The sequence below is a fragment of the Fimicolochytrium jonesii genome (assembly GCF_025526975.1).
Source record: "Fimicolochytrium jonesii strain JEL569 chromosome Unknown EV422scaffold_13, whole genome shotgun sequence".
In the NCBI taxonomy this organism is placed as follows: Eukaryota; Fungi; Chytridiomycota; class Chytridiomycetes; order Spizellomycetales; family Powellomycetaceae; genus Fimicolochytrium; species Fimicolochytrium jonesii.
Window position 1 is genome coordinate 271,877 of NW_026515680.1, and position 25,354 is coordinate 297,230.

The following is a 25,354-nucleotide window of genomic DNA, read 5'->3' on the forward strand; positions in this document are numbered from 1 at the left end:
GTCGGAAGGCGAACAACGCTTCCCTCAAACGCAGAGAAGCCTCTCTATGAACTACGAACTGTTAGAGGCAAAAGTCTCTCGCTTCCCGCTGATATCCGGCACTACCTGGCACTTCACGTTGCATGCATTGGACCCTGCAAACGTTGCGTTCAGGAAACACCTCGATTCGGAAACCAAGTCTCACGTCTACACAAAAGGATAAGGATACTCGATGGCGAGCTTGCATATACATCAAAGGCAGCGCAAGGAATATTCCTTTAGGTCCCGGAAGAATTTTGGGCCCGTGAGATTGGAAACCTCCATGAGTTCTCTCGGCGCGTACCCCGAGACCTCTGTGCATTAGGCGAGTCTAGGCCTGTCGTCAAGCAATACTGTATCAGGAGAGGGGGCAAAGATGTGTCGGAAACCTTAGAGGGGGTATGGCTCGATCACAGGGAATAGTTCTGCGTACAGGCAAAAGACCAAGTTTTGGAAATGCTACAGTCACGTGTGTGGCCACTACGCCGGTTTTATTACATTTTTCACATTCATTTCTGAACCAAGTCTGCTTGTTTTCCCCAAGATCGCCTGGAAGATCGCGCCCCATCGACATCTACTCGTCATCGCCTGAGCTCCGGTCGTCGCCTGTCGAGATTCACAAAGGTGCTAGGGCTAGTGTCTACCCCGTCGAGATTGTTGAACGCTTGAGTTCAAAGCCTGTAACTATCGGCGTAACCCTTGTAACTTGCCGAAATGCCGCTGTACGAGAAGCTACTGGCGACGTTCAACAAAGCGCTCTCGACAAATGCAGTAACGTGGACAGAAACATCACTCCACTCGATACCCGTCCACTTTCCCACCACCAGTCCGACAGGGGTCACCGTTGACTTCCAAATACGCCTCGCTCCGCAACTCGCAAAGAAGCCAATAGCAAACCCTGCCGCTGCACCGCCTATCGATTCTTTGCCCAGTGTCGTTGTTGCGAAGGAGGGAGATGGGAGAGCCGGAGAGGTGAAAGTGCTACGCTCAAATCCGTTCCTGCCGTATGATCCCCTGTTGAAAGTGAATACGGAGGAGCTATACTTGCCAAAACACAATTTGTTGTTGAACAAGTTCAGTATCGTAAAAGGACACGTGCTGCTGACAACCAAGGACTTTGAGAGCCAGCTCTCTCCGCTGAATCGTGACGACTTTGCGGCCGTTCATTCCATTTTGCAGAGCCCAGCCATGCCGCGGTACATGTGCTTCTTCAACTGTGGAGCAAACTCAGGGGCAAGTCAACCACATAAGCACCTCCAGCTCCTTCCGGAATCGCCTGAGGATAAGGACATCGTCTTTCCTCCTATCCACTCCGTCCTCTCGTACTTTCAGGAGGATCGCTCTCGAGGGTCAATAGGCACGCCAACTTCATTTCCCGCCTTCCCTTGTGCTCACAGCATTACCGTCCTTCCTCCTCTCCCTGCTTCGCCAGTAGATTGCGGGATCGTGCTGGAGCAAATCTACACCAACACGCTCACCAGCGCTTTCGCAAATGCGGGAATTGAAATCGATACTGCGCTCACGCCTGACAGTAATGAAGGTGCCGATGCAGCTGTCGATCGACGAGCACAACCATCATATAACGTCGTTCTAACCAAGGAGCTGCTATTGATTGTACCGCGTAGAGCCGAGAAAGCTATTGGAGGATTGCTCAGCTTGAACTCCGTGGCATTTGCTGGAATGATGCTCGTCAAGTCGGAGGAAGGCTTGCGCAGAACCGTGGAAGTTGGACCAGTGGATGTTCTGCGGGCGGTGGGGTTCCCGATGGGAAGTAAATAGAACGTCACCCGACCGAGCCGATGGGCCCAGTAGAATAGATAGATGTATATGGAAGATATCCTCACAATACTATCACTCTCCACACCACGCCACCGTGATCGCGGGAGACGGAGTCCACCTACGTAGGCTACATCATGATCTACGTCTACCCCTGCAAGAGCGTTTCACGCCGCAACACAGATAGGAAATGCATAAACAGTTTCTCTTCCTGTTCGTCAGCGGTCATGCCGATCATCCGTTTTCTTAAAGCTTCCCGCACGATACTGCCATAGACCGAGACCGCGGACGCAATTCTTGGCGAAGAGCGCGCGATGAGAGATAGAGGCTGGGATGTTGGGGATGCAAACTGGATCGTGCCATGCCGGTGCTGTGCAAGGAATGATTGGATTGATCAATTGAATGGAAATCATGCTTCTTCGAAAGGCGATAAAACGTCCTTACCTGAGCTTCGACACCGATTCCACACAAACACCACGTCGCAAGACCGGAGACACGCGTCAGATCCCAGCAACTCAACACACTCCCCGCGTCCGAGCCGCGCACACCGTACGCCACACACCACCCTTCCTTCCCCAGCTCCTTCACCCTGTTTACGCCTAAAGCCTTCACCAACGGGCTGCTCTTATGCAATCTATACGGTAACGATTCCCCAGGAATGTGCACCGTGACCGGGGCCACGTCCACCTGTCCCAACGCAAGCGGCGGCGGGTCCATGACGAACAGACTTGGCCATGCGCCGCTCGCTAAAGCCGCGGCGACAATCTCTTCCTCGGCGGCGTTCTCGCTGTATGCGGCTTCGAGGAGCGCGAAGACGGCGTTCTTGCCTTCGCTTCTCTGCTGCTTGACGGCTTCGCTCGTGCGGTCGATGCTAATCACGTTGCAGTCCAAGAGAGCTTTGAGGAGTTGGCCGCGAAGCTCGTCTACGGCTACCATCACCTCCAAACTCAAGTCCCGGTTTTCGCACCATCGCCGGCGGATCCCCATCGGCCCGTTGACGGCGCGGTAGGCTTCGAAAGCCTTTGCGGTCATCATCAGGTCGCTTAGACCCCATAAGAAGGGCCGCCAGACCTCTCCCGTGCTTCCGCTGAGGAACATGCTCTTGCCGCTGCTAATGGCGGCACAGATGGTGAGGACCGGGTCCAGGCATCGTAGAGCAACTGATGTGAGAAGCATTTTGCCTAAGCCGGTGTCGAGTGGGAGGTTGGACAGCTTCCGCCCCATCGGTGTTAGCTTTTCGTCGGATGTGAAAGCTTGTATCTGATAGTTTGTGCATGTCAATACTCGCACGCGCAATAGATCGCAAGCAACTCCAAGCACATTACCATCTTGAGTTTATTGACCGCCCTATCCACGTTTTTTTCCGGCGGCGCATCAACGCACCCATCCAGTACCTCCGCAACCGTCCCCTCAAATCCACACGTCCGGACTCTCAAGCACACCTCCTCGAGCGGTACCCTCACCATCTCCGGCGGCCTATGATGGGCCACGCGGCCCCATTGGTCGCCGTCTACCAGATGCCAACACACGCCCTCCTGCACACGACCGGCACGTCCACGCCTCTGCAGCGCGTTCGCTCTACTGATCAGCACTTCCTTCAATTTCGTCAGGTTACGCTTTGTGTCAAGCTGTATTTCGCGAGCACGCATCGTGTCAATTACCACCGTCACATCGGGTATCGTGATTCCGGTTTCCGCGATGTTGGTGGAAAAGACGATTTTGCGTTGACCTGGCGGTGCTTTTTGAAACACCTTGGCTTGGTCTTTTGTACCCATGCTACTGTGTAAACCTAGCGTCCACATGTCTTTCACACCAGCAAGCCGGTCCATCATAATTTTGATCTCCGCGATTCCCGGGAGGAAGACCAGGATGCTCCCGTGGTCCTGTACGCTGCGCTCCTGGTCTTGTTGACAAATGTGGGTGATGAGCTGCTCGAGAAGGTCGAAATTGGTTCGCCGCCTGTCTAGGAGTGAGAGCGCGTGAAGGGTTTCAGGAGAATACGTCACATTCTTTGTCGGCGAGGATTGAGTGAGGTCTGGAGCAAAGTCCGACGCTTCTTCATCCTCATCATCATCGTCGTCCTCCACATCCGTAGGCCCTGGGCGACTGGCCATTTTGATGGTGGCATTCTGCTGCGTTGGCGCCTGATTCCTTATCGCAGCTTCGTCATATTGCAGTCGAACAGTGTGCTTTGAGCCGCCTTTGCCGGAAATGGTCACGGACCCCACATCCTTCGTCTTCTCCCGCAGCCCGTTCTCCACGACAAAGCCGGTGGCTTCGATCGCATCTTCCAAAAAGAATGCTTGAACTGGGAAGGTTCGCCCCGGTACGTGGAGACAAGGGACATGGCCGACGCCTGGTATCCGTTCAAAATACGACGAAAACCTATCCGCATCTCCCGTCGCCGACATAAGAATGATGCGCAGATCGCTTCTGATTGCCAGCAGCCGCTTCAAGATGAGAATCAGGAAATCCGAGTCCAAACTTCGTTCGTGAACCTCATCTAGCACCACATGCGTGACGTGCTGCAGGCGTTTGTCACCCTCGAGGCGTTTCATCAGAATACCGAGTGTGCAGAAGGTGAGCATGGTTTGCTTTCCGACCCGATTCTCCAACCGAACTTGGTACCCGACCCAAGAATCGTTCCCGCCCACTCGACCAGGCACGTCGCCCATTTCTTCTGACACACGCGATGCAATTGAGATGGCAGAGATCCGCCGAGGCTGGGTGCACACAACGCGACATTTGGCGTCGCCGTTCGCAATGGCGTCTTCTACCAGGAACTGAGGTATTTGCGTGCTCTTTCCGCTCCCCGTCTCCCCAGACACAACTACCACGCGGTGTTTGCTGATAACTTCGAGGATCTCGCGTTTCATTTGGTGAACTGGCAGACTCATTCGTTGCGCTTGCAGCTTCTTGTAAGCGGCCATCGAAGTCCGTTGTTGCATCTTCTTCTTGTTCTGTTGGGGGTCCAGCTGTGTGTACATGTGGTCGCTCTGTGCTGCCTTTTCGATTTCTTCCTGTGCACCCGCCTGCGAAGCTTGCCGCTTCTCGAGATACCTCTTCGCACGGGCTTCGCGGAACTCGACGAATCTTCGTATAAAGTTCAGCCGCCGATCATCGCTGGCGTTGACCTGCGTTTTTGCAGCGTTCTCAATGGCATCCACCCACTCCTTCCACAGGTCTCGGTAAGGGGGAGGAAAGTTGCGGTGTAGGGACAACCCCGCTGCCAAAGTGTAAAGCGCTTTTGTTGCAGCGTACTCCTCGCCCTCTCGGACATTCTGGCAACGGTCATTGGCGTCCATTTCGAACCGGGTCTTCTCGTTCACAGCCTTGCCTGTCGCCCCAGGGAACTTTACACCGACTCGAAAGCCGTAGCGATCTTCTTTGATGACGTTGTACCTGACTTTAGCCCCTTTGATGTTCTTAGCGATCCACTGTTGGAGATACTGCCGTGGCGTTTTGCCCGTCCAGTTGTTGATGGACAGGTCTAGCACTCGCGGAGGCGCTTTAGCGTTGAATTTGATCTCTCCTTCTTCCGATTTCGTCTCGGTTTCGTCGAAGAGCTTGCTCAGCAAGTCCATGTCGTCCTCCGCGTCCACACTCGGAGTAGGTGGGGCAGCTTTCTCCGGCGGAGCCTTCTCAGCAGGCTTCTTCTCGACGGGCCCTTTGGCCCGCACGGCCTGATCAATAAGCTTTCGTGCATGTCCAAAATCAAACTTCTTCTCGCTTTGCGCCAGCGCCATGTCCTGTTTGGCCGTCCGCATCGCTGTTTCGTAATGTCGTTGCTGCTCTTTGTCGTTGCGGGCCTTTGCATCCGCGGCGAGTTGGCGATATTCCTCGCTGTCCATATACGACTTGGCGTACAGCTCGGAGGGTGAGAGTCTGACCGTTTCTGGCTGCGATTCGGCATCTGGCTCGTCGGGCTCCTACACAATCAATCTATGATAAGGGCAATGCTGGCAACCTCATATACCCAGTGCGTACGCCAACCTACATCCCACGTCCGCGCTTGTTTTAGGATCCAGGCCTTCATGTCCCTATCCTCGGGACTCTGGCGGTTGAAGCGTAAGCAGAATGCTCTCTACCCACGTTTCTATATGTCACTTACGGTCCACGTCTCCGCCGCATCCACGAGATAGCTTTGTATAGCTTTCTTTTCCTCGGCTGTCGTTGGTTCTATCGGCGGGCATCTGATAGGAGGGGTCCGTGCTCTCGGCGGCGGGGCAAGGGGTTTAGGTTTAACAGCTGCTGCCCTAGCCAGCTTCACGGTAGTTTCTATCACACATGACTTAATATGATTTCTCCATTCCTCTTTGTTTGAAGTTGTTTTAATATACACACCTTCACCGAGTGCAGCGTTGTCTCTAAACGCTTCCGGGAGTTCTTCTAGCGGTACAGTAAGCGACAACTACATAATCATTGGAAAAACGTCTGTCTAAATAGGCATTCGGGGATTGACGGGAAGGAAGGGCCATGATTCTCACCCAGTCAAAGATAGATGTCAGGTTCTGCCCTCCAGCAGCCTTCATCGCCTTCTCAATGTTGTCCGGTGAAAAGCCGAGCTTCTCCAGCGTGAGGTATGTTATGAGCAGGCGGTTCTGTGATGTCTCCTCTTCCACTTCAGCCCCAAACCAGTCTGTCGATTCAAGAAGAAGTGACATAACGAATGGGAGTCCAGTTTTGTCAGGGAAGCGGTATATCGCAACCGAACCGCAAGTCGACTTATAACGGCAGTTACACGGACAAAGACCCGAACTTACCAAACTTCGAAGCAAGTTGCTGCAATTGCACGGACTTCCATATCTGCGTCTGAGCGAGCTCACTCAGCTTCAACGTAGGTATGGAGGCGTCCTCGGCCACCGCTGCTCTCCTCTTCTCGTCCTTTCCATACTCCGTCTCCACTTTCAGCGCTGCCACACGAGAGCTCGCTTCACGTGCCAACTGCTCCTCCTGGTCCTCAGTCCCTGTTTGACCTCCCTTGCCTGGCCGCGTGGGAGTTCCCAGCTTCTTTGGCGGTTCTGGTGGGGGCTCCTTGCCTATGTTTTGCTTTAGTGGCTGTTTCTTCGCCACAATGCCGGGATCCGGCTCCGGCTTCTTGTTGTCGGCTGGGCCGGGCTTCTTTTGCGTGCTTGTGGTTGCGACGCCGCGGGTGATGCCCGCTGGTGCGGGTGCTGTCTTCTTCTTCTTCCCAACCATTGCTTTCGTGCTGGATACTCAAAAGAAGCTGGGCCAGTGAAACTCAATGCCCGCGTTTTGTGAGCACAGGTTGACATTGTTGAGCAGTGTTCTAAGTCGCACTCCGACGAGTCTCCTTTGCACCCACTGAATCGGCCCATAACCCAGCAAAGTCCCACACAAATATGGCCAACCCATTAGCAGAATCCGCCCTCGTCGCCGCACGAGCCGCCGACAACTTCGTACCCGCCTACTACAAAGTCTGTGATCGGCAACGACACCTGATGCACCAATTCTACAGGGAGATCTCCACGTTGCTTTGGAACGGGAACCCTGTGCCTGGGAGAGATTGCGGGGAGTTCTTTTTGAAGTTGCCTGCGACGGGTGAGTGGGGGCATGAGAGGATGTCAGGGACGGGGGAGAGGGGTTTTAGAGGAGGAGGGTGAATAGGGCGAGAGGCGGGGGTGGTGTTTCGCAGACGGTGACTGTTGGAGTTTTGGGTCAAGGATATGACCCCGACGACGACGATTTGAGTTGAGGCGGCGGAGATCGCTGCAAACAAATGGAGGGATCACGTTGGCCCAGCTGTATGGCATGCAAGGAGGATTGGGAACGCTAACGGAGAGAGCATCGGACCAAGTCAGCTTGGAGAACGGCACATTCTCACCCTCTTTCTTCGCCAGATCACATCATTCACACATATGACGCTCAACCAGTTCTCGGTAAGTATCGCACGCAGTTGCGGCATCTGTGGCTTGCTTCCTCTTTACCCTGTTTGATCAACAATCTCCTCATCGTCTCTTCATCCCACCGCAGACCGGGGCCAAATCCTGGTCACAGTAAACGGTAAGCCAACCTCCCAATGGCTGTTTTCTACCGCTACGGCCGCCTCTGACATAGAATCGCTGATTCTAGGTACAGTCAAATATGGAGCGCACGCGCAAGCGCAAACGAAAGCTTTCGCGCAAGTGTTTGTCCTGAGTCCAGATGTGACGAGTATCCAGAAGGGACAATGTAAGTGCCGGGGTTGGAGAAATGTTGAGATAGCATTCCCTCTCGGAATGTGGCACATTCGATTTTACTGATCTATGCCATACATCAGATTTCATCGGCTCCGATCATTTTCGGTTCACATGACACCGACACTCTCCACCGTTGCATCCCGTCTCGTCCCCCCGTCTTCGTCCTCTCACCCGCCGATCCCCACCGGAGCATCGCCTCTGCTCCTCGGAGCATATATGCACAACACAGGCCATCACAAACGTCAACCCAATCACATGTACATACCGCCCGTTTTCCATCATTTTTCGTTCCACATATGTAGTAACATTATGCAAATTGTTAGTCGGATAAAGAGGAGTGGTGTTCACCACTGAAGAAGATACGTGTATCCATATTCAAAGCATGAAACATTGACCTGGAAGTATGCGTATCGCGAAGAAATCGATTGAAGAATCCCCCGCATCTCAGCATCGCGACTTCCCCCGGTGGATATCGAGTCTGGGGATATTTCCTCAGTGTATACAATTGATGACGGAAATATCCCGGGCGATCCAATATGGTGCGAATTGTAGTATCATTATTGACGTACAAGGATACAGGGGTCCGAGTCGAGGCGAATCCCGGCAAGGCATCTATCAATGAGGCCAAGACCGTCCATTACGAATAATTGGTGACCCACGCACACACAAATATATTGCCCATCAAATTCGCCGGTATAGTTCCAAATGTGTCTTCGCCCCCCAAACCAAAACAAAAACCAAAACAAAAAGGAAAAGGCGCAGAAAAGTCAATGTACCCGTCGCAGACAATATAGAGGCAAAGTGGCTAGATATTCCAAAAAAAAAAGTAGGTGAATGCGGCGATGTGTAGAAGAGCGCGAAGCTATGCAGGGCCAAGATAATGTCGTGCGGGGTTGTATGTATGAGGTCTGTATGTGCGTGTTTGAGTTCCGCGCGTGTAGAATGCCAGCGAAGGAGTTGGAGGAAACGTGACGCGGCCGTGCGGTGGGAAAGTCACATTCAACGATTTCGGAAACAGCAGAAAAGCCGACGCAATGTCGTTTGGAATTTAGCGGGTTTCTTAGGCGCGGTAGGCGGCGCCAAAGCACTTGCAGAAGCCGCCGTGATCGCCGAATTTTCCGCCGTCGCCGCATCTTCCGCAACGTTCGAAACCTCGACATGGTGGTCATCACTCGCGAAATCTTTTTTATCCTTCTCCGCATCAGGTCCCGTAACAGCCACAACAGCATCGGGTGCAGGCAGTCTCCCCAACGAAGCCGAATTACCCCTCAGCTCGGTAACAGCCGAATCCAAACGGTGTTGTGATCCTTTCCGGCTTGTGGGTGTTGAAGTGGGATTGGTATTGACAGTCGTATCGACGACGGTGGGGGAAGATTGCACGCGGACGGGGTTCTCGTCGAAATGGGCGTGACCGCGGAGATCGGCTTTCTTTTGAGCGTCGGTGCGGTATTCGCCGCGGAGGACCCAGGGGTGGTTCTGTGGGATTAAGGAGGGAGTGAGAGAGAATATGAGTGAGTAAGACTATGCATCATATAATGGGTCAAAACGAGCAGACGCACCTTAATCTCACGCAAAGTAACCCTCTTCAACGGATTCTTCTGCAACATCTTCCCCAACAAATCCCTCATCTCCACAATCTCCTCCCACTCCTCGGTAGGCATAATATCGGGCGTCTCCGGGAACCTCAGCTCATCGCTCGATATCGCGTTATACAGTTCCCACTCGCGCGCGCCGCTGAAGGGGAGGAACCCGTGTTCCATCATGTAGAGGCTGACGCCGAGGGCCCAGATGTCGATTCCGCGGCCGATGGGCGGGCTGGAGGGGGTGCCGGGGCGGTAGAGGGGTTTTAGGTGTGGTAGGGGATTGTCGCTCATGTTGGGGGTCGAATGAGGATCTTCTTCATGTGAGGGGCGCCCGTTTGCTAGGCCGTTGCATTTATTGAGGGAACGTTTGCTGTTGTTGTGACGGTGACGGTTGTTGCTGTCGTTATCGGCATGTTCGTACGCCGATATCATCTCCGGGGCAAAGAATGCGGGCGTGCCAACTGTAGTGGCAGCCAGTTCGGCCTCGTTCCTCCTGTCGAGATCAGAGGGGTTGCTGGTCTCTTGGTCGTCATCGTCGTCGTGGAGAGACGGAGGGCGCGGTGCGATCGCGGAGTGGGATTGTTCTGTGTACTCTGCCGCGTCGGACTTGTTGGGGGCGGTGCCTGGACCGTTACGAAGCTGTACGGCTGACCCAAAGTCGCCGAGCTTGTACTCGTTTTCGATGACGTTGCAGAGAACGTTCTGCGGTTTTATGTCCCGGTGGACAATACCTCTTGAGTGGACTGCGTGGGACAAAGGAGGGAATTCGGTTTGTGAGCAATTTGCATACCCAATGGTAGCACGTTGCATGCCCGTATGCATGCAGGAGAAGACACTTACGGTATTCAAGGCCACGCAGGATCTGGATGAATACGGTCCTGATGGGGATTTGATGGTATTTGGCGGCTTCATCCCAGGCTCCGTCTACCATCAGCTCCGTCACTGTCAGATGCGATGAAATAGGCGGAAAGTTAGCAACACACAGCGGACGCCTTCGAGCCATGGCATTCATCAAGAGCAAGGCCTCAACACATACCGAGGTAAATCTTATCCCTTTCGGGATCGTCGATGATCTCGTGGAGCTGGATCAAGTTTGGATGGTCCAGGGACTTGAATATCTCGATCTCCGCGTAGATCTTTTCCAGGTGGGGGTCGGACCCACCCGGCGCATTAAACCTCGGCAACGACTTTTGCCGGGGGGCCTTTTTCATGACCTTCATGGCCTGTTGGAATGAGGAGATGACCTTGATGAGACTGATGTGCGAGATTGGATGTTGTGGGTGAGGAAAGAAGAAGGATGTGCGATACTTACATAGGCAATGCCAGTCTCAACGTCGCGGACCTGTTTGACCTTGGAATGGAAGCCAGTCCCGATGATTCCCTCCGACTCATACTGGTTGTACCGCTGTATGAAAAAGTCGTGCATTAGATGGCGATAACGTGGTAAAATGATGAATGCGCCATCATCAAAAGTCGAAGTGCGAACAGCGGGTGGTCGGTGGGCAGAATCCATTGACCATCGAACATCAATCATCAACGAGATAAGTTGAAGTCGTGCGGCGAGGTTCCTTAAGAAAACCAGATCGCTCCCTGCGGTCGCAGCTCGCGTCGCTCACAAAATGTGGAACGCTCGCCGGCGCTCGCTAAGGAAGTCCTGAGGGGAGTATTGCGCCTCCGGCGCAATATGGGCACCTCCACTCGCGCTCGCCCGCCTCAAGCATCCCTGCACCTCGCTTCGCTCGCCGCAGTCCGGATTCCCTCGCTCTCGCTCACGTCGCCGTCGCTGCCGCTCGGTAGCTCACCTTCTTGAACCACGGCTCGTCGTCCTCCGTCTCTGCCTCTTGCTCGAGGAGCTCAACCACCAGTTTCCTGGTAACCTTCACCTTATGGCGTTTGTGGTCACCGTCCGAGCCCAACCCACCACTGCCACGGCGAGGAGCGCTCTGAGCAGGAGCACTGCGGGGCCGTTGCTGGTGCTGATGCTGGTAGTTGAGGAGGTTTGTGACGCTTGTATTGGTCATGGTGGTCAGCAGGCTCGACGTGATAGTCGATCGAAGGAGGACTGAGCGTATTACGGCGATGATGAAGCCCAAAAGATGACTATAGTCGAGCGAGAGAAGTAAAGTTCCAAGGAGCAATGAAGAACTTTGCAAGTAACATGCTGCGGAATGGAGTGTAGTAGGAAGGGGGGGGTCTTATATCGGGAGCCCTGCACCCTCCCAGACCCGAGGTAGCAAGGGCGAGAGAGACGAGTCTGAGGGAGACGTCGACGAGATGTGGAATCCCCAAGCTTCAATGGGGCAAGGTTCTTTTTGGGGAGATTTTTTGACGTGAGCGTGGAGCGGAAGCGATTGACGGCAGTGACGGCGGAGGCGTTTTTGGTGTGACCTCAGCAGGCAATTAATTATGTGCCTCAACGTGGGACTTAATCCACGTTCCCACATAAACAACGGAGGGCCTCGTCGTCGGAGACATGTAGGGGGTTAAGGGTTAGGAGCGTGTCATCGATCTTGCAGGAGAGACGAGAGAGATGGGAGGGCGATAATTCACACGCGATTTTGGCACATGCGAAAAAGACTTCTTTCCCGACTTGACGCTCACGTTCCCCTCCGGCGAAGGCTGTTCCGAGCCTTATGAAGCATCTGCATCGTAGAAATTGCGCCTAGATTGTGTACATGTACTTAGTTACAGGAGGTAGAGCAAAAGAGCTAGCTGTACACCCAATACCCTCGCACTTTGTCCTCCGAACGACATTCTCCAGCGAATCGGCTCTTGCGAACCGACATAGCCGACGTCAAATAGCTCAGTGGGAAAGAACTGGAACTACTTTACACGGCGATACAGCCACGAAGGGCAGAAAAAAGCGAACCTGGGGTTGTGTGGAGACGCTGAGGGCCGACTTTGCCTACATAGTAACGCGGCCTGGCCGGACACCATGGCCTCCACTGCTCCACCAACAACGACGACGGGCGGCGGGACAGTGGAGCGATACCTCACAAAAGAACACTTTGCAAGTCTCGTACGACAACATGCGGTTACCATATCCGCTACTTCTGCTGCCATTACTTGTGTTTTTATTGGGTTTCCTGTAGGTACCGTGAGCCGCGAGTGATAGCCAGCGACTGCGATGAGCGAAGCGAGGCGCAGGAATGCTTGAAGCAGGCGAGCCCGTAGGCGAGGCTCATTGCGCCAAAGGGGCAATGCTTCCCTTAATCACGGTTTTTTGGCGAGCCTCAGCCAGCGTCAGATCTTTTAGCGAGCGAAGCGAGCTATGCTCCTGCTCACCGCAACCCAACATCCTCGTCGCGAGCGGAGTTTGTTGATGGTTGACGCTCGATGTTTGATGGTGGTTGATGATTGATGGTGGTTGATAGGTTGATATTGACATTGACATTCATGCCTCCATACATCCAGTTCGACTCGATTAAAACGCGAATGCAAGCGTTCCGATATCCCTCAACAATAGCCTGCGTGCGCCAGACATACAACGCCGAAGGAATAGCCGGGTTTTTCAGAGGAGTTGTTCCCGTGGCCACCTCCGTCGCTGTGCTGCGATCGATATCGTTTTCGCTGTACAATAGCGGGAAATCGGAGATTAAGGGGTTCCTGCCGTCGGGGATGGATCCTTTGACGGCTATTATGATACAGAGCTCGCTGTCGGGGAGTTTCTCGGGGATGGTGCTGGCGACTTTGAATGCTCCGATTGAGTTCATTAAGGTATGAGGTGGAGAACTGAGGATTCGGCAGTGGCGCCGCGGCAGCAGATTGCGGCAAATGAGCTAAAACGGTTCACTTCACAGGTGCAAAAACAACTCGAACGTTTATCATTCACACCATCAAATGCAGCAGCAACGAAAATCGCCGAAGAAGCGATAAAGTCCGTACCAACAGCAGCAGCAGGGCTAGGCGAAGGCGCAACCACCGTGGATCCCAAATCCGTAGCAGAGAGCACACGGAGACCATCCCACGGCTCATCTCACGGATCATCATCAACACAACCGCCCAAAACATCATCGACACCAATAATATCTCGACCCTCCCCACCTTCAACACCTGCCTCCTCACCCCAAACCACCAAATCCACAGCTCAATGGGCAAAACACATCGTAGTCCTCAAAGGCCCACAAGGCCTCTACTCCGGTTTCCCCATGCATCTCCTCCGCGACGCGCTAGGGACGGGGATGTACTTTTGTGGGTATGAGACTGTGAAGCATCTTATGACCCCGACGGGAGCGACCGCGGGGCCGTTGACGCATATGCTTGCTGGAGGGCTGGCGGGGACCTGTTCGTGGGTTGTTTTGTTTCCTATTGACATGTAAGTCTGAACTCATCTCATCACTTTCTTACTCCACCTCCCACCTGTCTGACTCCCTTCCCCATCTCGCAAAACCACAGAACGAAATCAGTAATCCAACGCGAAGCCCTGCACGACCAACCCAAATACAAATCCTCCCTGCACTTCATCCGCGCGCGCTGGGCGAAACAAGGCATCCGCGGCTTCTACGTCGGCATCGGCCCGCAGCTGCTGCGGTCGTTTCCCGTGCATTCGATCAATTTCTTGGTGTATGAGCAGATGTTGGCTTGGTGTCGCGGGTTTAATTCGTAGGCGTTGAGTGGTGTTTTTTGACATACGGTGTATTTGGGTGGCGGGTAGATTAGATGACTGCCGGTGAGGTAGATGTTATTCATAGACTTGTACATATACGAATATACTTGATAACACATCTGAATTCCTCGCTTTCAAACATGCACAATATATATGCTCAGTATATACCGTCCGTTAGCCTGTTCTTTGCAAGCTGCAGACGTTCCGGCAGAGCTCTTGGAGGAAGAACTCGTGATGATTTTGGTAGCGTAACACGCGAAACCAGCGACGGCGAGATGGACGAAAGAAGCCGAGGACGAATGTAGCCAGAGCGAGCCAGATAAAGCAGATTGCCGATCGCCGATTCTGAAGGGGCGAACTTGCGGGAGTACATCGGCACTGGCGAAGAGCGAGAAATGTGAAGGTTGCTGACCGAGAAGCCATGGGTGTCGGTAATATGCGGTGGGAACTCAGAATGGATATTGTGGAAAAAAGTGAGAAAGTGGGAGTGGAGCGTCTCGCAGACGGGAAAGGACGGCCGAAGGAAGCGAGAGTCGGGCCCTCGAATGGTTGAGCCCGAATAGGCCTGCCGTTGAAATCCGCTAACCCCGTTATGACCGGGACCCTTGCATATTTGCATTCCATCGACGCGTGAGAGAAAAACGCGTGAGGCCCTGATTACGAGAGTTTGATCAGATATGGAGTAGCACAGCCACCCGTTGAGATGCATCCGAACGGGGAAAAGCGCAGAGCTTCATTTCTCTCGCACGATCGGAAGCGCAATTTGAAAACGCAATACTACATCACGACTCACCACTGGCAAACCCCTCTCGCGCCAGTCAGCTCATCAAGCCCCGATCCTCAGCAGATAAGTTGCGGCAAAGATGCCACAGCCGCGTTCACCGCGGAAAGTGCGACGAGTCTCCTTCAAAGAACGGGCGTCCACCGCGCCTTTCGACTCCTGGATGCTCTTACAAGAGTCCATAGCCGCTATCGACTGGGAAGGGATTTTCACAAAGCTGAGGTATGTCAGGGATTCCCGTAAGGGGAAGTGTTCATTGACTGCCGAAATTTGGCGGACCTCTGTCCACTGACGAAAATGCGGACGCGATCACCCCAGTTATGCGATCGTGGTGGTGTTGAACGCGGGGTATATTGCCGTGAAGTACCATCAGAACGGCGATATAATGTTGGAGAGGGACTCGGCGGAACCCTGGGACCCTTCGTTGGTGGGTGGCAAAGTTGAAGATCGCTTATCATCGCGCGCCACAGGCAGTTTTCCTGATAAGTCAGCCCGTTTCCTAGGTTCAATTAGCTGAATTTCTTATATGGGCGATATGCGGGCTAAATACAGTGTACATGTTTACCCGGTCAAGGAGTTACCTGCTGTTCAAGCAACCCACAAAGGTAAGAAGGAGGAAACGACATATGCCCCGTTTTTCTCGTGTAGGGTATTAACCACATTGTCGGCAGCCGAACCCATATAACCCACAGGATCGCACATGGATGATTACAAGTCCAAACGCGGAGCTTGTCTCGGTGGATTTGACGGGAGCGGTGAGGGAGGACGATGCGAACGGGGGAAAAGGCCGAGTCAAGCGATGGTTTGCTTTCATGTAAGGAGATCGCCCGGCATGGCGTGTTGAAGACTTGGCGGGCATTCAATGCTGACAGCACTATACATGACTGTGTTAGCTGGAGATCATGGCGAAAGGTCCCAGAGCAACAGCCCCCGATCGTACGGCAGGTGTGGCGGCTAAAGGTGTGGAACCCTTCACCGGGATCGCAGCACCTATTTTGGTATGTTCGAATCCACCTTTCGCCATGCTTCTACTTGCACAAAGGATCACGGCTGAATACCTATTCGCGCGTTGCAAAGTTGGTTCTCGCCAGTCCAAGTGGCGATCATGCACAACATCAACAGCGAAAACTGGAAGTATTTTGTTATCATGGCCGCCATTTGCGCAATAATAGTGAGCACCATTCGTTCCTCGGCTAATATGCCTTCGCATCGTCTCATCACCGTCTCGTCCAATAGACGTGGTCACTAGTAAACTTCTACCAAAACGTCATACGCGACCGCGAGATTTTGTCGGGCCAGCTGCTCTCAGAGTTCTCTCAAGCGATGTACCAGCTTGAAAACTTCCCACCACCGCGCAAGTTCGATATTATCACGCATGGGTTGGAGGGACGGGCTAGTGTGCTTAATGCGGGGGCGGTGGATGAGATGGGCGTGATTGAGCAGACGGAGTTTGAAAGGTAGGGATTGGAGGTATCGGGTTGTGTCAGCGATGTTTTGCGTTGGCGCTCGCGCACATCGGGTGTGCAGATCCTACAACTTTACATGATAAATGTCCAATAACCTCATCCACTCTCCTTGTCACAGCGAGGAAGCCCGAGCTCGAAAAGAATACCACGCCGGTCAAGAGCTCGCCGAGCAATGGGTCGAATCCACCACCTCCCACTCCAAAGCCTGGTCAGACCCAAACGCACCCGACCCAGACGAAGGTCAGGACTCGAACACCGGTAACAACGGGATCACCACCACCACGACAACGACCGTCGACACAACATACATGTTTGCCCACCGCACCGCGCCATTACCGCGCCCGCCTGGTACGCCCGTCAACGGGAACGGACACTGGCCATTGGGGTTGGAAAGGGGTACAGGGGAGAACGATGAAAACAAGGCGCCGCAGCGGGTGTTTGCGGAACGGCTGACGAGTCCGGTTGTGACGGCTCCTGTGGACAGGTTGAGCCCGGATAAGTCGTTTGTGAATGTGTTTCAGTCGCCTGCTTCGGCGAGGAGGAGACGGTGAGGGATTCGTTGGGGAGGTGTGTTGCGCGTATGGCTGTTCGATGAGCATATGTATTTATGTACCCGGGGCATGGCGACCAGTAAATAGTGGTAAGAGGTGCGCGGCAAGCGCGCCCAGTTATCTGTAATGAGGGCTTGGGAAGGGTTTACATAACCGAATCCATTTGCGATTGGAGTCCTTTAGAAATTTGGGATGCAAATATGTGTTTTATTGAAAGCTCTATCTAAGCGTCAACTTCCATATAATAGCAAGAATAGAATCAGAAAAACGCCGCAGCCTCCAGAACTCATACGTCCTCCTTATCCAGCACCGTCCGCACCCTACTCCTAAAATCATCCCAATTGATATACGCCCCCGTCAACCGCCTATACCCCGTAAACGACGCCCTTCCATGCAACACTCTCCAGTTATCCACCATTGCCGCTCTACCCGGCTGCAGTTTGATCCATAGCTCGTTAGCCGGATCCCGCATCAACTTCGTCCACTCGCGCAAAGCGGCGTAGAATTCACGCACGTCCGCGGGCGAGAGACCGACCAGTGGAGATCGGTCGTCGTTGTTGAAGCGGATCTGGTAGAGTGCGCCGGTGGCTGGGTCGTGGTTGAGGATGGGGAAGGTGTGCGCGGGTTTGATGTGGGTGTTGGCGTCGCCGGCGGAGTGGGCGGATATCCGCGTGCGGGAGAGGACGTCGTATGCCCATGGGTGTGAAGTGCGTAGTCGATCAGCCACGTGGAAGGCGTCGACGTACAGGGACTCCCCACCGACACCACCGGAGTGTTCGAGGATATGGAAGAGTTGCAGGCCGATGGGGTCGGTGAAGTAGGTGGTGTCAGTGTGGGCGGGGAGGGCGATAGCGGTGTAGGCGGTGTCGCCGTGGGCCATGTTGGCGGAGACGTCCCAGAAGCCGCCGTAGTGGGTTTCGCGGATGAACGCAATTCGGCGGGCGAGTTTTTCGGTCGCTTCGGGGGTCGTGGGCACGCCGTCGACGAAGCCGATACCGTAGATGTCGGTGTTTTCTAGCCATTTCGCTAGGCCTTCTTCGGTGTTCATCACGTCGTCAAAGCGCACTGATGGGATGGTTTGGGCAATTTCCCGATCCCAGAGCAGTTTCGGTCGTTTGCGACCCGCAGGTTCAACAGGCTGCAGCTTTGGCGCATAGCTGTGTTTACGAAGCCATGCCAAGTCGTAAGATGTCACATGCCCATCATTCGCCCAAGAGATATCCAGCTTCGTCTGATCCGCAGAGACAACCATCTGTGTCGGTTTGATATCTGCTGGAATCGAGCATGTATCCAAAAGCCGTTGTTTCGTCACCTGGTGGAAACATGCAGGACATCTACAGTGGTCCCGCAACCAGATCGAATCGAACGCCGTCACGGCACCGTCTGGGAAACGTACGGAAACGACGTACTGTGCTGGGTCGGATATCCACGCTTCTAGCTCGGCTCCGCTAGTATCGGGTTTTGCGGACGGAGTCGCATTAGGCAACAAGACGGGACTTGTTGGGGTGGTGAGGAAGCGGCAGGCTGGGATGATAGGGTTCGTAAGCGGAAGACGGCTGCTCGACCATCTTATTGGGGTTGCTGATGCCGAGTGCAGCGACGCCACGTTTCTCAACGCTGCGGAGTTGAACGCAGCCGCAGCGCCATTGCGGTTCAAGAGAGACGCGGAAAGAACACGGCTGCCGACGAGGTGCTGGGGGCGTAGATAGAGCGAGGCCATGCGGACAGAAAGGTGTATCGTGAGTATCGGAAGTCTGGAGTTTTCGAAGTGGTCGGGAGATGTTCGTCTTTATGATTAGTGAATGGAAGTGACGGCCGAGCCTATATATCCCCAAACGGTTCCGGGTGTATGCGGCCGCAAGAAGCCTTTCGCACAGGCTGCTATTTCTGGCGTTTCTGAAGAGTCTCAAGTGAGTCCGAAGCCTCGGCAAAATGCAGAGCGTGACTCCGGCGCGCTCCTCAAATAGAAGTCACGCTGCTGACAGTATGGCTTTGAGCTTGCCCGAGATGGATCACAGAGCATGCAAAGCCCGCCGCGGGACCTTAGCCCTGTGTGAACGGGTTTCATCCAATTGTCAGCGGGTGACGTGAAGTTCGACGGTAGCTTCCTGGGCTCTGTGTTATGATATTGTTCTCTGTTGCGTGTGGGTGCTTATTCACGCATACCGTATGTGACTGTGCCTTCTGCCCTCAACAAGCAGAGCTCGTGATGAATGGGTCCTACCCAAGCGTGCTTTCTGATCCATCCGATCCATTGGCCATAAGGACTGCCAGTCGGAGGTACTTGATGTCTAGGAACCTTGTTGAAGGCCATGTCTGGAAAGGGAGGAGGTGTGAGCGACGCGTTCTGTGAACAGTCACGCGTTTCAACCATCTCCGCACTCCGCACGCCTGCACTCCGAAGAACAGATTCATTAGAACACGCACACTGCAAAAGATGAACATCCCATTCTGCACTTTATCTGCTCGTCGCTAATATCCTCATAATCATTGTCTTTCTCTACGACAAGTGCATGTCACAAGAACAGACTTGCAGAGTCCCAGAGTACCTACTGCAAGGAACCGCCCTACTAGGTGGATGGCTTGGGGGCTCGACTGTTTAAGCGTTCCGTCCATTAGGCGTGGCCATGTCGGCAGCGTGCTGTTACTCAGCCGGGGTATACATCCGCTGCAAACTTACTCATAATGTCAGCCAGTGCGCAGAATGCGTTCGGTTTCCCCTCGATTTTGAAGCGTTGCGGTGAGAGTGGATCTACATGAGTGTTCGGGAGGGGCCAATATAACAAGAACTACTCCGTCAATGTCTGTGAAGATCAGATGTTTCTAGCAGGCTACGGCGTATTGCTACTAGTTGTGATTTGTCCCAATACTGCCTCATATATGGATTGCGTCACGATGCATAATCTATAACGCCAAACCCCGGCAATGTATACCGAATTGCTTCACCGCTTCCCGAAACTTTTTCACGAACCGCGTGCTTTCAAGCGAGGAGGGAAGTCATCAGGGTCTAGCTAAAGCCGAGAGAGATAGGAGAATACAGCGCACTCACCCAACCGCGTTCTTAAGAAACGACTCCTTGTATGCGGCGGTGGCATGATGGGAGGGGAATCCGCCCTGCGCCAGACAATCGTACATCCATTTATGCATCGGTTGCGGGTACTTCACCAATAACGCGTAGAGAACATCCGCGAACTTTTCGTCCATAGAACGCGGTTGTCGTCCACCGATGTTCTGGAGGTGAGCAAAAAGGTTGGCATGACATCAAGAGGCTGATGCGAGATTTGAGATTTGTGGCGTCCATCCAACTCCGTAAGAGCTAGTAGGATATCCAAACTCTCTTACCTGAAGCAATTCATAGACAATGTTGGCGCCCACGCTCTCCACCACACCTCGCACGAACGCAGCCACATCCGACTCGCCACTGTCGAGATGGACAAAAACCGATATGAAATGTGCGACGGGCTCTACCGCGAACCTTTCATGTACCGATAGGCCTCTGAGCAGAAGCCCGCCGAAAAGGCTTTGGGTCAGGCTGGCGTCAATTGTGAGGAATGCCCGAGGGCACTTTTCAGCGAACTGTTTCCGCAGTAGGAAGATTACCAAGGTCAGTCGGGTGCGGCATTGGCACAAGGAGATGTAGATGGTTGCAAAACCGATAACTTACCCTTGTGAGCATAGCAAACGCAGACTGCACCAAATCGGGATATTCCACCACGTCGTGCTGCTGCAGGAACGCGATTGTGATTCTACACAGCTCGGAAAGAAGGCTCGCCAGACTCCAATCGTCAGCACTGACTGGTTCGCCCGCGGCCCAACTTCCTCCATATGCTGTGACGATGCCGGCAGCCGTGTCGAGGAAGCATGCATGCAAATGTTCGGAGTAGTTTCGGACGATCAGGTCATTCAGAGACCGGAGGTTGAGAGTGAAGATTGGTAGGGAGTTGCGCAATGCTTCGTTGATGAAGGAACATAGTTCCTGATATCGACACGGGGTTGGTTTAGGACCGTACAGCTCCCTGGAGGTACATCCAGAACGCATGTTTTCCACGCTCACCTTCATAACCTCAGCATCAGCAGCAAAGGACCTGCAAATGCCCTGCGTCATATCCCACATGACACTAGCCACCATAGCCTGATGTGGATCGCTAGTGCCCTGAGCGGGCGGCGCGTCGTGTTCCGATACTACCAAGGACACCAGGTCGTCCGGTTGCTGGATACCTTTGCATATGGATCTCAGGCAAGTCAACTGCTGTATGACGATCTCTTCACCCTTGTCGGCATCCTGGCGAGATCATTTCAGCTTGAAGTCGATCGGCAGCCTGAGTGAACTGTCGGTGACGCACCTGGGGCCCTCCTTCTAGCGCCGTCTTGATGTCTTTAATGATGCTTTCTATCAGCACCAATAGCCTGGGCAGCAGAGCCTCGGATGGTAAGCTTTGAACCACATTCCCAATCGCTTTCACCAGCCTAGACTTCGGGATCAGCTGGGGATCCGGCAGGAACAAATTGTAAGTGCACGACAAGCCCACTCAACCCTGAGGCATCGCCACAAGCGTACCGATAAGGACGGCCCAGCACCCAACCAAAGCTCAATCAATGGATCAACCTCCTCAACCAACTCTTTGCGACACACGTCACATATGGTGAGAAGCCCGTCGACAGCAGCTTTCGCAACCGCCGGACTTGTTACGCACGTCGCCAGATATCGAATAGCAAGCCGTAAATGGTCAGGATGCTCCTTGAGCCATTCACTATATGATCCTAGATCGCAACCCATGAGTTTCACCAGTCATTGAGCCTCTTTTACCAATGTGCCAACCGACCAATGAGCAGACATGTGGTGATTCTGAGCCTTGTAAGAACGAAGGACTTGGAGCTGCTAGCTATGGTCGTAGCAGCGAGTTCGGTGATTTGAGCCAAATAATCAGCGCCAAAGATCCGGCCCAGCCATTGTTGTTTGTCGTCGTGGACAGAGTCGCTAACCGAGCGGATGGCGTATAAAGTGGCCTCCAGTGGCTGGAACACCTAATCAATCACAGGTGTCGAACGGTATGCAATGAACCTCGCGACATACCTGCCATGGGGCGACCCGACTCTTTACTTCGGCCCATTGCTGGATTGCGCGGGGTACACAATACGCCAGTACTCCCTCTCCGAGAACATCATACGCCAGCAAAATGGTATCACTACAATCGCGACGATAGAAGTTGAACTTTTCTCGGAGATCTGATGAAGACAAGCTTCCTTTAGCATTTCCTTATACACTCACGATCCCCGGAATTGCCCCCATCACGCCGTACCTTTGGGCCACTCAGTCCATTCAGCCTCTGGCGGAAACGTCATTTTCTGGCACAGAATCTCTACAAGCTTCCCAAAAACCGTCCGTGCAGCTTCCAGCGCGGCGGCATGTTGGTCGCGTTTTGCTTGCGAGCCTGAGCTGAGGCCAGTGTTCTCCACGCCCTCAAGTAAGACTCCTGACAGGTTTACAGGCACGTCGAGATCATCCGGTTCAACGAACCGGACGCCTGATGACTCACTCATATCTTCATAAGTATCTTGGATGGTTTCGACTTCTTCTTGTAGCAAGGCCCAAAACTCCAAAGGTAGTTCACTGCAGTGCGTTGATGTGGTCAATGAATCTGACAACCGTCAAGGAACATGGCTAATGGCACTTACGAGACCTCCTGATCAGCTCCGAAGTAACCACCGTACGCGGTGAACTGTAGCATCATGTTCAGAAATGTTATGGTCTCTGGTCTTGTCATCGTTTTGGCATTGCAGGTGAACAAGCCGTCCCCGAACTCAACGCAGAGGCGGCAAATGCTGCGGGTGATCGTGTCGTCTTGTTCTGTGGGTGTAGTTTCCAGATGGTTGAGCAAGGTTGCTCTCTTCACGCCTACCGACTCGTCTGCGCCAACCAACCTTCAATAGCTTTCAGAAACTGTTGATGCAACCATCCAGTCGTAATGAGCAGCAGCATGTTCTCTTTCAGATATGACTTCAGCACCGGATCGATCTTGCAGAGCATCAAATCGGCGAGAACGTCCATGGCAGTCTCGAACAAATCCGGTTCCGGCAGAGCTTGGACCGTAATCTGCACTAACGGAGCGACCAGCCTATAAGGAGGATTCTCAGCATAATTCCAACGACATTCGGGGCAATTGAAGGTATTACCCCATCGGTACTTCATATTGGACCCAACTCAGCATGCAACGCAACGCTTTGGCCTTCAGCTGCCGGAAGAGCGACGGATCCGTAAGGTTGGAAGGTGCAGATGCCACTAGAGTTGCCTGCACTTTCCCCAATGCGAGGGATGTGTTGTCCATCATCTCCTGCGAAATATGTGCCCTGGGACTCATGTTAACACGCAACCGTGCGCCAGATGTGATCCTCTGCGTTGATCCTACTTTCGCCTATTGTCCAGATTGGCCTTTAGAACCTCCTCCGGCACCAGCGTCAGAAAATCCATCAGAATCATCTGGAACTGGACAGCCACGTCCTGGTCAGCCGTCCTCTGCATTCGCTCGTCCACCATCTCGCAGAAGGAGGATATGAAGTTTGGCCATATTTTTGTATCGTCCCGTAGAGCAAACAAAGTCAACTACCAGTGATATATTGTTCATTTTATTAGCTCTAGGTCTACAAAGATACAAATAGGCATGATTTGCTTACAGAAACGCAGAGCTTCCTCGTTACGAATGGAGGATTCTCCTGATCAAGCAAGCAACGTAGTAGCTCGTCCCGCAGGGTCTCAAGCTGTTCTCTGGTTAGAGACTTCCTGTAAGGAAAATGGGTCTGTAGGTAATAGTCCTCTGAGTGTCCCTCCCTTCCGAACGCCCTGCCATACCAATCGGTCGTTATCTTCGTCTGGAAAGTCAATGCTCCAAAGAATCGTCCATTCGCAGACTGTCCAAAAAACCGCCCTACTATGTCACAACCTGACCCGCCAAGAAGGGAATCACCGAGCGCTGCTAAAGTTTACCGGTGACCGCAATAGTTGCGCTGCAACATCCCAAGCTGCCGGTTCTTTCTGCAGCTGCTGCAGCCAGTTCTGTGCCGCAGCTTTTGCATCGGGTGTGGAACTCAGCGAATAAAGCTGCTCTAATGCCTTTGTGACGGGTTAGCGCATGCGTTCTGGCGAACATTCCCCTTCACTTCCACTTCCGTACTAACTTGTTCGACTGCTGTCACGGACATCCTGAAGTCTGTTGGACCCGCCTATGAGGCAGTGAAGTGTGATACTGAGAACAGGCGAGTGCTGATCGCCCCGCGTTCGACGTCTGTACTCCTTTCGTTCCCACGCTCAGGAAAGACCCAAGCCAAACACAGACAGTAAATGCAGTATAGCTTTACCCGCATAGGAATGCACCTATAGCCTCCCCACCATGTATGTACAGTGCACGTTTACGATTTGCAGTAGAATTCCCGTCGCGTTCACGCCCAAATTCCGCGCGTTCGAAAGGATATTCTGGTAGATATTCGAGCCCGGATTTGCAGACTACTCTCCTTTCGCTATTTATTGAGCAAACCTACGTCCGTCCTCACGTCTTATCAGAACCCAGGGTGTCCACGGACTGTGTTTCCCAAGGCTTCTTCCGAGGTGCTAACGTGCTCGAACTAGGCCGTGCTTCTTGCAACTTATTTGGGATGTCTCGGATCCCTGGCACTTGCTCTCCTTTTGCTATCATTTCACAGATCTCCTGGAAACTCCTCGGGTAATGGCCGTCCACTGGTTTCCCTCCTTGTGCGCTATCTACGTGTGTCTTTGTTGGAGAAGCTTCTAACTGGTGACCACTCTCTGACGCTGCTATTGGGGCCGCTGGCGATGTTGAGAAGTCTGGCGACCGGAGCAAAGCATTGCTTTGCATGCTTTTCCATGCCAGATACGCATTCAGATCGATTGGCTTTACAAACCTGATAAGCCCGGTTGTTAGAACGCTGAAAACTATGGCTGTAGCTGTGCTGAACCCGAAACCAGAAACTAACTTGGAATAGTAAAACGTTTTCGCCTTCTGCACATCAGCCTCTGCATTTCCCGCGCTTGGCCCCTTTGCCAATATGGATTGTAGACCGCTCTGGAAGCGTTCGTCCGCGTCCCAATCATAGCGTTCGAATGCCTCAAAGTCCGACATTGACGTTGAGCTCGCGTTGTCTTGAGTCGCCATGTTGTTCAAAAGTCACAGAGGTCTGGCAATAGCAGCGTCGATAGTGAGAAGAGCTTCGCTGGCGGTACCTCCAAAGTGCTCGGTTCTTTCTCCGCAGTTGTTGCGCCGTGCGGTATATATATAAATGTGGACGTTGTGGTTGAGAGACTCATGACTGACTGTGATTTCGCCGCCCCTGCCGGATTTTCGAGGAGGCGACAAGAACTCC

At 53.3% G+C, this 25,354-nt stretch overlaps 8 protein-coding genes across 8 annotated transcripts; 4 read left to right on the forward strand and 4 right to left on the reverse strand.

Moving 5' to 3' along the window:
* The first annotated feature begins 536 nt into the window (after nucleotides 1-536).
* On the forward strand, nucleotides 537-1,869 carry EV422DRAFT_70737 (ATP adenylyltransferase-domain-containing protein). Its single transcript, XM_053074333.1, has one exon. It carries the CDS (start codon nucleotides 733-735, stop codon nucleotides 1,795-1,797), a length of 1,065 nt encoding a protein of 354 aa, XP_052925174.1. The 5' UTR covers nucleotides 537-732; the 3' UTR covers nucleotides 1,798-1,869.
* Nucleotides 1,870-7,140: 5,271 nt separating this feature from the next.
* On the forward strand, nucleotides 7,141-8,303 carry EV422DRAFT_70713 (uncharacterized protein). Its single transcript, XM_053074331.1, has 5 exons — nucleotides 7,141-7,356; nucleotides 7,656-7,694; nucleotides 7,789-7,818; nucleotides 7,888-7,986; nucleotides 8,075-8,303. The coding sequence occupies exons 1-5, from the start codon at nucleotides 7,158-7,160 to the stop codon at nucleotides 8,107-8,109; spliced, it is 402 nt and encodes a 133-aa protein (XP_052925175.1). The 5' UTR covers nucleotides 7,141-7,157; the 3' UTR covers nucleotides 8,110-8,303.
* Nucleotides 8,304-8,804: 501 nt separating this feature from the next.
* Nucleotides 8,805-11,200, reverse strand: EV422DRAFT_70732 (kinase-like domain-containing protein). The gene is made up of 5 exons (XM_053074332.1): nucleotides 10,890-11,200; nucleotides 10,614-10,800; nucleotides 10,418-10,519; nucleotides 9,554-10,320; nucleotides 8,805-9,470 (listed from the first exon to the last, which is right to left on the reverse strand). The coding sequence occupies exons 1-5, from the start codon at nucleotides 11,109-11,111 to the stop codon at nucleotides 8,994-8,996; spliced, it is 1,755 nt and encodes a 584-aa protein (XP_052925176.1). The 5' UTR covers nucleotides 11,112-11,200; the 3' UTR covers nucleotides 8,805-8,993.
* A 1,312-nt stretch (nucleotides 11,201-12,512) lies between these two features.
* EV422DRAFT_567880 (mitochondrial carrier domain-containing protein) lies at nucleotides 12,513-14,183 on the forward strand (the record flags this gene model as incomplete). The annotated part of the gene is made up of 4 exons (XM_053072587.1): nucleotides 12,513-12,665; nucleotides 12,992-13,294; nucleotides 13,378-13,892; nucleotides 13,973-14,183. The coding sequence occupies 4 exons, from the start codon at nucleotides 12,513-12,515 to the stop codon at nucleotides 14,181-14,183; spliced, it is 1,182 nt and encodes a 393-aa protein (XP_052925177.1).
* Nucleotides 14,184-14,930: 747 nt separating this feature from the next.
* On the forward strand, nucleotides 14,931-17,184 carry EV422DRAFT_530940 (uncharacterized protein). The gene is made up of 8 exons (XM_053070437.1): nucleotides 14,931-15,186; nucleotides 15,283-15,391; nucleotides 15,468-15,569; nucleotides 15,636-15,778; nucleotides 15,858-15,962; nucleotides 16,042-16,135; nucleotides 16,201-16,421; nucleotides 16,549-17,184. The coding sequence occupies exons 1-8, from the start codon at nucleotides 15,047-15,049 to the stop codon at nucleotides 16,979-16,981; spliced, it is 1,347 nt and encodes a 448-aa protein (XP_052925178.1). The 5' UTR covers nucleotides 14,931-15,046; the 3' UTR covers nucleotides 16,982-17,184.
* Nucleotides 17,185-18,892, reverse strand: EV422DRAFT_530943 (trimethyllysine dioxygenase). The gene has a single exon (XM_053070438.1). The coding sequence runs from the start codon at nucleotides 18,699-18,701 to the stop codon at nucleotides 17,268-17,270; it is 1,434 nt and encodes a 477-aa protein (XP_052925179.1). The 5' UTR covers nucleotides 18,702-18,892; the 3' UTR covers nucleotides 17,185-17,267.
* Nucleotides 18,893-19,201: 309 nt separating this feature from the next.
* On the reverse strand, nucleotides 19,202-24,178 carry EV422DRAFT_506700 (armadillo-type protein; the record flags this gene model as incomplete). Its single annotated transcript, XM_053068584.1, has 18 exons — nucleotides 19,202-19,372; nucleotides 19,409-19,453; nucleotides 19,535-19,649; nucleotides 20,031-20,212; nucleotides 20,324-20,557; nucleotides 20,646-21,263; nucleotides 21,325-21,465; nucleotides 21,540-21,742; nucleotides 21,805-22,006; nucleotides 22,056-22,207; nucleotides 22,282-22,592; nucleotides 22,658-22,804; nucleotides 22,882-23,097; nucleotides 23,156-23,329; nucleotides 23,389-23,582; nucleotides 23,654-23,887; nucleotides 23,964-24,089; nucleotides 24,155-24,178. 18 exons carry the CDS (start codon nucleotides 24,176-24,178, stop codon nucleotides 19,202-19,204), a joined length of 3,489 nt encoding a protein of 1,162 aa, XP_052925180.1.
* A 120-nt stretch (nucleotides 24,179-24,298) lies between these two features.
* EV422DRAFT_71105 (uncharacterized protein) lies at nucleotides 24,299-25,294 on the reverse strand. Its single transcript, XM_053074335.1, has 2 exons — nucleotides 24,968-25,294; nucleotides 24,299-24,895 (listed from the first exon to the last, which is right to left on the reverse strand). Exons 1-2 carry the CDS (start codon nucleotides 25,144-25,146, stop codon nucleotides 24,523-24,525), a joined length of 552 nt encoding a protein of 183 aa, XP_052925181.1. The 5' UTR covers nucleotides 25,147-25,294; the 3' UTR covers nucleotides 24,299-24,522.
* Nucleotides 25,295-25,354: the final 60 nt, after the last annotated feature.